The following is an 11,961-nucleotide window of genomic DNA, read 5'->3' as shown; positions in this document are numbered from 1 at the left end:
ATGTAACTAATGATGGATATATTGATATTGTGTATATTTATATTTTTGTATCTATGTTCGGCCAAACTAGAAAGGTATTGACTTTTTGACACAATTTATATGTCATCTATTTCGGGATGCAGTACCGAGATGCAACGCGAGCCAACGCTGCAGCAGACTTTAAAAAAAAAAAAACTGAAGCAGCTTTCAACGTAGGAAAAGTAGCCAGCGTGGGCTAAACGTTGCTAGAAATCATGGAATCCTGATCATAGACATAGATATATATATGCGAGCCAGGCCTCTCCGGCTAGCTACTATAATCTGGTTCCTTCACATAGCTTTAATCTGGAGGTGACTGACGTTAGTCCTGCTCCAAGAAGCTGGCGATGGCGTCCATGTTGACGGTGCATATGAATCAAGGACAAGGGGAAACAAGCTATGCTCGCAACTCCTTTGTTCAGGTATGTATATTTTTCCCTCCAGATTAACTCACTATGCTGTTGACACCTGGCTTCCATCGACAATTCCATCAGGAATTTCTTCACACACGCTTGGTAGCCACACTACTCATTATAATGTGCACATTTTCTGAAGAACTGCACCTTGATTTACAGAATGGTGAGCAGAAGAGGATGAAGCCACTGATAGAAGCGGCCATCGTTGATTTATGCCCCGGCACTAGCACCTTGTTGCCCACAAAGATGGTGATTGTCGACCTGGGCTGCTCCTCTGGTCCAAACGCGATAGCTCTAGTGTCGATTGCCGTTGAGGCCATCCACAATCACTGCCACCAGTTCCTACAGCCACCTCCTGAAGTGTCTGTGCTTCTCAACGACCTGCCTGACAACGACTTCAACATGGTGGTGAAGAACCTGGTCATGCTACGTCAAAGCAGCAACGACACCATTGTCATGGCCGGTGTCTTACCGGGGTCGTTTTACGAGAGGCTCTTCACTAGTGGTTCCTTGCATCTTGTCTTCTCGTCCAACAGCCTGCATTGGCTCTCAAAGGTGTGCGTTTAAAACTGCTCGTTGGATTGATCCATTGCTTTTTTGTTGATTTTGTATAAGCAAAACCTTATCTCTGCAGGCTCCTGAAGATCTAACAAAGAACCAGATCCCGGCATATGACATTGATGAGCATACCAGACTTGAAAGGCGCCCTATGGTCCTGCAGGCTTATGCACAGCAGTTCAGGAAAGATTTTACACGTTTCCTCGAGCTGAGGGCCAAAGAAATGATCCCAGGAGGCCGGATGGTTGTTTCCCTTGTAGGGAGGGATTCTGATGTAATCACCCCCGAATTCTCTCACCTCTGCGAATTCGTAGCTCAGATTCTAAGCGTCATGGTCTCAGAGGTACAATATTTTCTAGCATCGCATTTTCATAATTTAGTAACAAACGCTGAGTATTTGACCTCCAGATCTTTTGGTATGCTTTTGACAGGGTGTAATCGACAAAGCAAAGTTTGACTCTTTCTATTTGCCTGTGTATGAACCTTCCAACAAAGAGCTGAGGGAGATCATCCAAGATGAAGGCTCGTTTTCAATCACTGAGATGCAGGCGAACAATCCTTTTGTCGGTCTGGACAGCGCACTTATGGTCCCAAGCAGGTTTGCTAGTGTGACCAGAGCCATATTTGAGCCCATAATAGTCCTTCATTTTGGAGAAGTCATGGATGAATTCGTGAGGACCTTGGAGCGACGCTGGAGCTTGGAAGGCAGCTTGCAACTCGAACATGCCAAAAGCCCACGACCGATGCTGGCGGTATCCCTCAAGAAGGCATGACCAGGCACACCGGCGGTTACTCTAGTTTGTGGCGGTGCCATGAAGATAGAGAGTTCGGTGTCCTCACAGATTTGATATTTCGGATCTGATGAGTTTATGTTATTTTGTCACATGTTGCTTTTGTTGGTTTGATCTGTGTGTAGTTGGAATCTTTCCACGACATTTTGGTGATGTTTTTGTGATTCAACGACCTGCACTTCTAGGGAATCATCCCGGGCCCAAGCACACTCATCGCTCGCGACTTCCCATCTTTTTGGATGGCTGGCTCAAGGGCCTTTCAGACACCCTTATTGGTATTTGAGTCTGTGCATGTGAACGAGTAGCAGTAGCGTTGCTCCAATCTAATTGCAATCTCTTTACTGAAGTCAAGGCGGCATTTCATCTTGCAAAGATTGATACCACGGAGAAAATGTCTTCAAAATATTTTATTGTAATTCTTAGTCATGAGAGCTACTTTGTAATTCTTGAATCTCAGATCCAAAGCAATGTAGTACCTGTAATGGTTTTGAGAATGAATAAAGTTACATGTGTTTTTATCAAAAAAAGAAGTTAACCGATGTGTCTCCCTGCTTGCTTGATTTCTTCAAGATACACTGCATCTGATGAGAACCTCCAGTTGCCTTGTCTGTGGCATCCTAATGGTTGGTATGTTAATCTTATTACGCCTTAACAGGTTTCAAAGTAGGTGTGACGCATGCACAAGTGCAACAAGTGGCGTGCAATTAAGTTGGAAGAGGCCTCGAGGTAACTTTCAGGCCAGTCTTTGATGTGGCAGCGTCTCCATGGGTCCTTCAGGCCAAGCGCATCAACGGGGATTCTGCTTCTAGCTTTGTTTCATATCTGTTGTCTGTAGCTTGGCGACTGGAGGCATGAACGGTCTTCTAGTGCTATTGCCACTATTTTTGTTCTGCATGCCTGATAACGCGCCTCAACTATGTGCTTCATTTTTTTCTATTTAAAGATGAAGTATGTGGGGTGTTCCCTTGTTCTAGCTTTTTCGGCCCTTTTAATCACTGTTGAGTGTTGATGGTGTGTGACACGTGGCAGCACACCACGGATTAACAGGCAACCAGCTGGTTTGATATTGTAATGCCAAATGTTTGGGCAAACCTACTGGTTGGCTGCTAAATATGGCAACCTTAAAAAAAGTTCTCCATTCTTTTTGGTAAGTTTCAGTATTGCCGAATATTGGCTTGTGTAAAAACATTAGCTAACAATTTTTTGGCTGCAAGTCCAGCACTGCCCTAGATCTGCCGGGGATGTCTCGTGGCAGCCTTTTTATTGCCATTAAAGTCAATGTGGAGGACATGCTACGTCTAACATCTTCAGACTTAAGACTGCATTTGGTATCGTGCCATGGGTTATGATAATCTTTCTCCTTTGTAATTCGTCATTTGGACTTAAGACTTCTTTCGGCACCGTGTTGTGGATTATGATAATCCTATTATTATTTTCGAATTTGTCTTTCCACCAACCAATATTTTCTAGTTCCTTAGCAGAACATTTCTCAGCAACCACAATACAAATCTTAGGTCTGGTTCGCAAGGAGTTCCTCCTTCCCGTCAAAAGAAAAGGAGTGCTTGCTCTCTTGCAACCATGGTCAATAAATCGGGTCTAAAAGGCGCAAGGGTGTGGCCTTGTGAAAACAAATGAACACAAAAATTATGCGAGCACACAGCTGCTTATACACTCATCTACCACTACTTACATTACTTCTGCTTGTACAAATTATCACTGCAAATGATACACGGAGGTCAATTCTGTTTACCGAAAAAGGGTTTCCCCCCGTTTTGTATTACAAAGCCACAACATCGATACAACCAACGATAGGTGCTGGGGCGGAAGCAGCACACGCACGCCCAAAAGAAAAGAAAGAGAAAACACAAAAGGAAAAAAATGCCAACAACGGCGGATCAACGAAAACGAAGCTGACTCGCAACCGCTGTGCCCGCCGGAGAATTCCACCACACTCCTAGTACCACGAAATGCCGCATACCAAGTAACACCTTCAAGAAGGAACGCGACGACAACGACGCTGCTACCGGACATGGCCTAGGGTTTCCCCCGGTACACGAAGGGCCGTGGGAGGGATGGGGGATATCCGACGCCCTTTAGGAAGGCACGGCGGCGCCCACGGGCGTCACCGCGTTGGTGCCGAACAAGCCGACAAGGATTTCTCCCAACCTCCAATCAACCACGACCCCAGACGATCCATCGCGCTCCACCATACATGCCGTCCACCAATATGCGCCACCACGGACACGCAGTCACCATCGCCGTCTCATCGTGAGAAGCGAAGCGAGACCGGCGGGATCGAGAGGAGCCAGCCGGAAACGAGGAGCAGCAGGGTCAGCGGCCACGTGGGAGGGAACAACCTCCACCACCCTCGGCGGTGACCGACCGGACGTATTTCAGGAGCAAACCAGACACCCCTGCCCGGCCGAGCCCGAAGCGGGCTCGTGAAGCTCCCGTCGCTGCGCTGCAGTGCACGCGCCACCGTCTCCGCCATCCCCAGCCCAAGCCACGCCTCCGTCCGCCGGAGATGACGCCGGAAAGCACATGCCAGGCCCACCCAGACCCAGATGGGGCCCAAAAGGGCCCAGATCTGGGCCGAAAGGGCGCCGCCGCCAGCCATCGCGCCGCCCCGCAGCCAAGCAGCCACGCCACCGCCACCTTGCCACTCGGAGCTGCGCCGCCTGCGAAGGCAAGCCGCCACCAGATCCGACGCCGACCTGGGTGCACCGCCGCCAGCGCCATCGCCCGAGCTACAACGCCGCGCGGGGAGGAAAAGAACGGGGCCGCCGCCACCGGCATCACGCGAGCCAGGCCTGGTGGCCTACGCCGGCGGCGGCGGGAGGGGAAAGGAGGAGGGGGGCCGCTCGGAGGGGCAGGGAAGGGGAGCCCCCGGTCGCCTCGTTCGGGGAGGCGACGCGGGGGGTACGGGGGTAGTGTTCTGGTTATGAGGATTCACTCAGGGGGTGGTTGGGTCAATTCTATTTCAAATAACACGCTCGAAAATAACTCTTGAGACATGCTTATCAACCATATGTTGCGGGCAATTAGCAGCGTAGTAGCAAGTTTTAACAACATCCATGAAGGTTTGCTTTATCTTGCTGTTATTAGTTGTATCATCACACCTCTGGAGATGATATTGGGCAAGTTCTTGCATGTCAGACTCAACTTTTTCATCAATGCGGTATATTATTGCCTGGTTTTTATCAGTGTCCTATAAATCACATCATTAGTTAAATGGTTATAAACATTTAAGCATGATAATAAAAATATAATTTGTCATCAATATTTCTCTGGCAAGTTGGGTGACCCATAGGCATTAGGATGAAAAGTATCTGTGGCGCCGCCAATGCTGATAGCTAGCCGGTGACACATATCACCCAAACTAGGGCTTAAAATACTTGAATCTAGAGAAATACACAAGATATGACCCTAAATAGTCATCATACTACATCGACAAAGAACAAAAGTCTAGTTAGACCAATTAAAACTATCTTGCTCCCTCCTCCCATGCCCTAATCTGAACTTCCAACAAAGAAGGTGGATCACGTCCGTATGGCTTAATATGAAATTACTTTCAGTTTAGAGGAGGATGGGAGATGTTAAGTTGTTAATCTTCTTTATCTATTTCCTACAGAAATTCTCGAATGCTTTCATTTGTATAAATACATAATTTTTATATGGTGGACGCAATAAAATAAAATTGGAAAGATAAAACTTACCAGACGTAACAAACCACACGGATACGCATTAGAAGTACAAGTTGTGCTTTGTTGTGACTTACTTTGATGTTGACTTATTCTACTATTTGCATGTATGTATGTAATGATTCTCAACTTATATAATTACTAAAAGTGTTCCATATGCACAGGGGGCGTTTCAAGGAAATAATATGTGCAGTTTAACAAATTTCCTCTCTTCCTTAAAAGGCATCCATCCTTATAACCACCTTATAGTCATTTATAATCTACGGGTTCATGTTTATAATTCTGTAGCTTCTCAATCTGCCAGGTCAATGTAAGCTAGGGCATCGAAATTATTAATTAAATGATTTGTATGGCAATATGAAGGGCTTGTTTATTACTGAAATTAGCAGAATACATAGATAAGTTATAAGCCAAAACCAGCATTAAACCATGCGTTACTGTATAGTTGTAGACCAACATAGGAAGTGTAAAAGAAAGCAAACATGTTATATGTTTGGCATATCAAATGAAAATTTAGATCTATTGTTGATTTTCTTAAGCTTGACATCATAAACAAACAAAATCATATAATTGATTTAGCATGTAGTCAACCAAAATCAAATCTAAAATATATTAACGCTGCATATTTCACATTACGTGAATACTCAAAAAAATTGAACACAAATGATGTCTGTTGATTCAACAAAGTACTAGGAGCAATACTTCATGTCCAACAACACAGAAAAATAAGTTAAGAACAATTGATTGTAATTTTCTATTTTTCTCAAAATCTATCTTGAAAGTTTGATGGTTAAAAAAGCATATCCCTTAAGTTTAAGAGTAGCTTGCAAGGCTTGACATGGAAGGTACATCCATTGCAGGTAACCCAAAAAGTAAAATTTACATCATTTTCTTTAGATAATGGAACCTTTTATAGCCCACAGCTGCTATGTCCTAAGATGCAAGTACCCAACCATATTACATTTCGGATTCATTTTAGAGGGAAATAATGTAACCATTCTGCTATCACACATGATGTGGCATGAATGTTATTAAATAGTAGGGGTTTACCTGAGAAAGTATCTGCTTATGGTGAAGATTGTGGCACCCTGGCTCAGAGAAACCGGAACGCCTCGTATTCCAGCCCAGAGATCGAGGAGAAGTCTTCTGGAATACAGCACTGCTTAGCATAGAACAAATCAGCTTTTTATTACAATCTATAAGGGTACAAAGGGATTACATCGGCACGGCGACACTACGCCTGCCACGGTTGCTCCATGCAAGCAGCAGAACAACACATCGCAGCGGAATAACTCTAGCAGCGGAACAATGACGACGGTGATGAACTCCACTCCGCAGGGACTCTGACTGGAACGCTTATCCTAGCTCGCAAATAAGGGATCCACGACAAACAAGCAATCAAATCCGGCATGACCTGCAAACTGGCATGACATGCCAGGTTAGTACATTGAATGTACTTGCAAGCTCACAACAACCAAAGCAATCAAGACATACAACAACATGGCAATTACAGGTTAATAAGGACTATCATGATACTATCAGAATAACATGGCATGAACAACATGATACATGTAGAACAATACGAGCATGGCATGAACATATCAACATGATGACACTATCATGCAACATGATGACGTTATCATGCACCAAGTTAGTCTGTTCGGGTTACCTCGTAACCATCATGGACATCACACGATCATATCAGGATCCAATCAAGCTTGGCTTTGACAATACCGTAGTGATCATTAAATGACCACAAGGAGGTTGATCTTTACCCTTGACCCTCGCATAATACCACAAATATCGATCAACTCGGTATCCTTGATACCACGGTGGTCATCTCACGATCACAACCACAAATCTCCATCAACTCGGTATCCTCGATACCACGGTGATCATCTCACGATCACAACCAATCGCTTTCTCATCATCGAACCAGGGTTGTTATTAAGCAAGTTATTATTATTACTGTTGACCCACAGTGTGACCAACTACGAACTGGGCCCTTATCCGCGGGCACAGCTATCGATAGATTTAATATACACTCTGCAGAGGTAGCGCACTTTACCCACACCACAGAACCCATGGCCTTGCACTCCCATTCGGGTGGACCAACGACGTTCTGACAAAACCGTCCTACTGCCATGACACTCTCCCGACCACTCCGACTAACTTCCCCCTGGGCTAAGTCATGGGTGGCCCCGTGCCTACCAAAGACACCAACAGCCAACGTCATGGCAAAAACAATAAATGGTCCCAAACGGGCACATCTGCACATGACCAAACTCGGGCTCACAAGGCTTAGGCCGTCCTACCTGGCCAAGGTAGCGCCCGCGCATAACCTTCCCTCGTTGGAGGCACCAACGAGAGGCACAACAATAGACCCAATTAGGACCCTCCCATAAGGCAAGTGTGGTTGCACTGGTCAGCTCGATATGGTGGCACCATGACTCAGCCAACATTTGTTCAAGTTCAATTTAATCAGGTTAAACTTGAATGCAATATGCTGAGCCATGATAAAATAACATGATGCAAGTACAATGCATGAGCATGATATCAACATGAGCAAGAGGGTACACTCATAACTATCCACCATATCAACAACGAATCATATCCAACTGAGCATGGCATAATGACGAGCATGAGTATCACCAGTACAACACTACTCATAGTATAGCATGACCACTAACATCAACAATAAATATCATGCAATAATACATCAATAACATAATCGAGTAAACACTTAACAAATTAACAACAAAGGAACAATGCATATTAACGGTACTCGGTAACCGACGTTAGTCATGCACCGAAGAACATGACCAACCCAACATGTACTACTATCAAGCATGGCAATATGAAAGTAATACTAACAAGTAGAACATGATAACAGAGTGCAAGAAAACATAGCATGGCGGTAATCACCGATCCATAAGCATAACTGAAATAACAACATCAGTAGCCAGGAAAACATACAGTTATTAAAGATTCAATTTGAAAACCAAAGCTACTGCATGGCTATCATGCAAATGGTGGTTGTGTCTTGCCCGGGGATGAAGAAGGCTCCGGGATGTTGTGCGGAAACATCGTAGAAAGATTCGCCGGAAACACTCCCATTTCAAAAGGGGCTGGTTAACGACAAGGGCAATAAGGTCATTTCTAGTATGTCAAAACATAGTGAAAATGATCTGAACATAACATGCTCGACGAGATGAAGAAATGGGCTTTGGATTCACCTCAAACGGAGTTGTGGTTGAAAAGTTATAGCCCGACGAAGTCCAGGGACCATTATGTAAAAATAACTCTACAAACAGGCCCCTGGAAGCTGAAAACAGAAAGCACCTTCCTAGGTAATACGCCTTCTGCACAAGAAAACATACTCTAAGCCAAAGTATAACAGAAGTACGCCTTCCAGTGGGGAATACGTATTCCGAGGAATACCCCTTGTCGGTGTCAAAACTGGCGGATCTCGGGTAGGGGGTTCAGAACTGTGCGTCTAGGCCAGATGGTAACAGGAGGCAGGGGACACGATGTTTACCCAGGTTCGGGCCCTCTTGATGGAGGTAAAACCCTACGTCCTGCTTGATTAATATTGATGATATGTGTAGTACAAGAGTAGATCTACCACGAGATCAGAGAGGCTAAACCGTAGAAGCTAGCCTATGGTATGATTGTATGTTGTAGTTGTTGTGTCCTACGGACTAAAACCCTCCGGTTTATATAGACACCGGAGAGGGCTAGGGTTACACAAGGTTGGTTACAAAGGAGGAGATATCCATATCCGTATCGTAGCTTGCCTTCCACGCCAAGTAGAGTCCCATACGGACACGAGACGAAGTTTTCAATCTTGTATCTTCATAGTCTAATAGTCCGGCCAATGGTTATAGTCCGATTGTCCGGAGACCCCCTAATCCAGGACTCCCTCAGTAGCCCGTGAACCAGGCTTTCAATGACGATGAGTCCGGCGCGCAGTGTTGTCTTCGGCATTGCAAGGCGGGTTCCTCCTCCGAATACACCACGGAAGAATTTGAATATAAGGATAGTGTCCGACCCTGTAAAATAAGCTCCAAATACCACCGTAGAGAGAATAATACTTCACAAATCCAATTTGCTGACTTATTTTGGCAACATGACATTACGTCACGGCTCGTTTATTATTCGAACCGTTTCCTTTAACTAGCCCCGCACATGACGCGAGGCAGTTTTTCGACACGTCTTGTCAAAGCAGAGATCGTGTCCCCTTATTACGGGATTCTCATCAATACGGGTGTGGGTAACCCAACTGTGTCTAGGACTCCTAGATTATAGGCAAGTCCAAACGGCTAAGGAGAAGACGCTTGATATTCACCCTCTTTATAAAGGGACAAGGCTTTTACTTTTTCCCTCCCGTGCTCAATCGAATCCTTCCCCCGCCTCGAGTTCTAACACCTAAAGCCTAGGTCGGGTGCTCCGAACCTTCAATCATGTCCGAATCTAGCCTTCAAGGCCGATGGATGCCCTCCTTCGTTACGGAAGAAGACATCAAGAAGTTGAGGGAGGCCAGATACCTGACCGCCGAGGTTTCGCATCGGCTGCCTGCCCGAGGGCAGGTTGTCCCTACTCCTGAACCCAACGAAGACGTTGTGTTCATCTCCCACTTCCTCCGGGGCCTAGGCCTTACTATGGATCCATTCGTCAGAGGCTTGATGTTCTATTACTTGCTAGATTTCCACGATCTAGCCCCGGACTCCTTTCTCCACATCTCGACATTTATTGTCGTGTGTGAGGCCTTCCTCCGCGTTACCCCTCACTTTGGCCTGTGGCTCAAGACCTTTGAAGTGAAGCCGAATATGATTGAGGGGCAACATGCGGCGTGCGCAGGTGCATCAATAAGCAAGATGGCTAGAGCTCCGTGGCCGAAAGGTTCCTTTCCAGAGGTGTCCGGATTATGGCAACAGGAGTGGTTTTACATCACGGCTCCCAGAAGTGCCAAGTGGGCGGCCGCCCCCGCTTTCCCCTCGGGTCCCCCACCACAACTGATGTCATCGATTAGCAGAGGTCTGAGCTGGGGTCCAGCCATGAACGTGCCTATACCGCAAAGCCGCATTCGAGATCTCTTCGAGGGAGATTTTAATTTGGTTGTTGTAATACAAGTTATGCTAGTTCGTCGAGTCCACCCTTGCAAACGCCGGCCCCTTCACTTGTGGGAGTTTAACCCAGAAGGACCGCGGGCTATTCAGAATTTCCTCAGCCTGACGCGCCAGGAAATGTACAAGTCATTCTTCGGACCTCAAATAGAGTGTCCGGATACTACCGAGGACGTAGGCCTGAGTAGCAACTGCGCCGCCGAACAAGTAAGTAATCCTCTAGCCGAACACACCGTCTTTTATTCATGACGTCATTTCTGAGGGATTGCTCTTTGACCAGGATTGGCTAACAAAGGAGAAGATGATCCGGTGTTCGGCCGCCCTCCCTGAGGGCTTGGAAAATCCGGTGCTGGAAAAGATGCTCGGGTTCACACCTTGCCTGGAGCCCTCGAAGGAGGATATAGGGGGGAATAATATGGGCAGAAGCGGGCCCCCATCGCTGCCAGTTCCAACCGAGGGAATGAGCGCCTCCGTGAAGGAGGACAACCAAGGAGAATAATCCGACCTTCTCTCGCTTCGGGGAAGGAAGAGGACGGCCTCTGAAGATCCGGAAACCGAGGCTTCCAAACGGGAGAAGAAATCCCCACTAGAGGGTCCTGCCATGGGGGGTGCTTTTGCCGCACAAAGTCCGCGCGAGGATCAGCCCTCCAATGAGCTGTAAGTAATTTAGAAGGTACTTCAATAGTGAAGATATATTACCTTTACCCTGAGGAAAATAACCAAAGTGTTTATCTTGCAGTTTGGATCTTAGCCCTTATCAGCAGAGCTCCTCTTCGGGGGATCTTCTTCCGGAGATGATGGAGAGCGAAACGCCTCCCCCGGACTCCTCCACTCAAGAAGCGGGCGACCTTGAAGTGTCATCACGGAGGGCCTCTCTGGATTTGGTGAGGCCAGAAGATAATCCTATAGCCACCCAAAGTCCTCAGCGTCAGGCTCTTGAAAAGAGCAAACAAAAGAGTCCGGCACCGTCTGGTATGCGGTCGGACATACTGAGAGAGCTGTTGGGGCGAGCAGCCATCTCAGAGGAACACCGTATGTTAATGGGTACGGTGATGGAAAGAATTTCGTCCACCGAAAGCAGATTGCATGAAGCTTTTATGAGTCTACTGACGGGCTTTGAGGTACGTGAAATGATATACTTTTTGATAGTACCGCACATGTTAAGTGTGCCCTGTGTAGATAGTAGCCCCTGAGACTCTGGTTGTCGTCGAGAACGGCGGCGAACAGAGGATCGTAGTCCCAGGCAATAATCATACCGCTTGAATGTGCAGGTAATGGGAGCTCCAGTGGCTAGCCGGACTCACGTGTTTGCCGAACTAAAGCGGCAACTAGATGCGGCAGACGCCGACGT

The 11,961-nt window shown here is 46.5% G+C and overlaps 1 protein-coding gene across 1 annotated transcript; it reads left to right on the top strand.

Annotated features, from left to right (window-relative positions):
• The first annotated feature begins 611 nt into the window (after window positions 1-611).
• LOC119273367 (anthranilate O-methyltransferase 3-like) lies at window positions 612-1,877 on the top strand. The gene is made up of 3 exons (XM_037554547.1): window positions 612-989; window positions 1,069-1,335; window positions 1,424-1,877. The coding sequence occupies exons 1-3, from the start codon at window positions 612-614 to the stop codon at window positions 1,763-1,765; spliced, it is 987 nt and encodes a 328-aa protein (XP_037410444.1). The 3' UTR covers window positions 1,766-1,877.
• The last annotated feature ends 10,084 nt before the right edge of the window (window positions 1,878-11,961 follow it).

The sequence above is a fragment of the Triticum dicoccoides genome, chromosome 3A, assembly GCF_002162155.2.
Source record: "Triticum dicoccoides isolate Atlit2015 ecotype Zavitan chromosome 3A, WEW_v2.0, whole genome shotgun sequence".
NCBI classification, from domain to species: domain Eukaryota; kingdom Viridiplantae; phylum Streptophyta; class Magnoliopsida; order Poales; family Poaceae; genus Triticum; species Triticum dicoccoides.
The sequence above is the reverse complement of the archived record's forward strand: the minus strand, read 5'-3'. Positions and strand labels throughout refer to the sequence as shown.

Coding starts and splice junctions, on each gene's coding strand:
- LOC119273367 (XM_037554547.1), top strand. CDS start 612: ATGAAGCCACTGATAGAAGCGGCCATCGTTGATTTATGCCCCGGCACT. Junction 990..1,068: donor GCCTGCATTGGCTCTCAAAG/GTGTGCGTTTAA, acceptor TTATCTCTGCAG/GCTCCTGAAGATCTAACAAA. Junction 1,336..1,423: donor TAAGCGTCATGGTCTCAGAG/GTACAATATTTT, acceptor TGCTTTTGACAG/GGTGTAATCGACAAAGCAAA.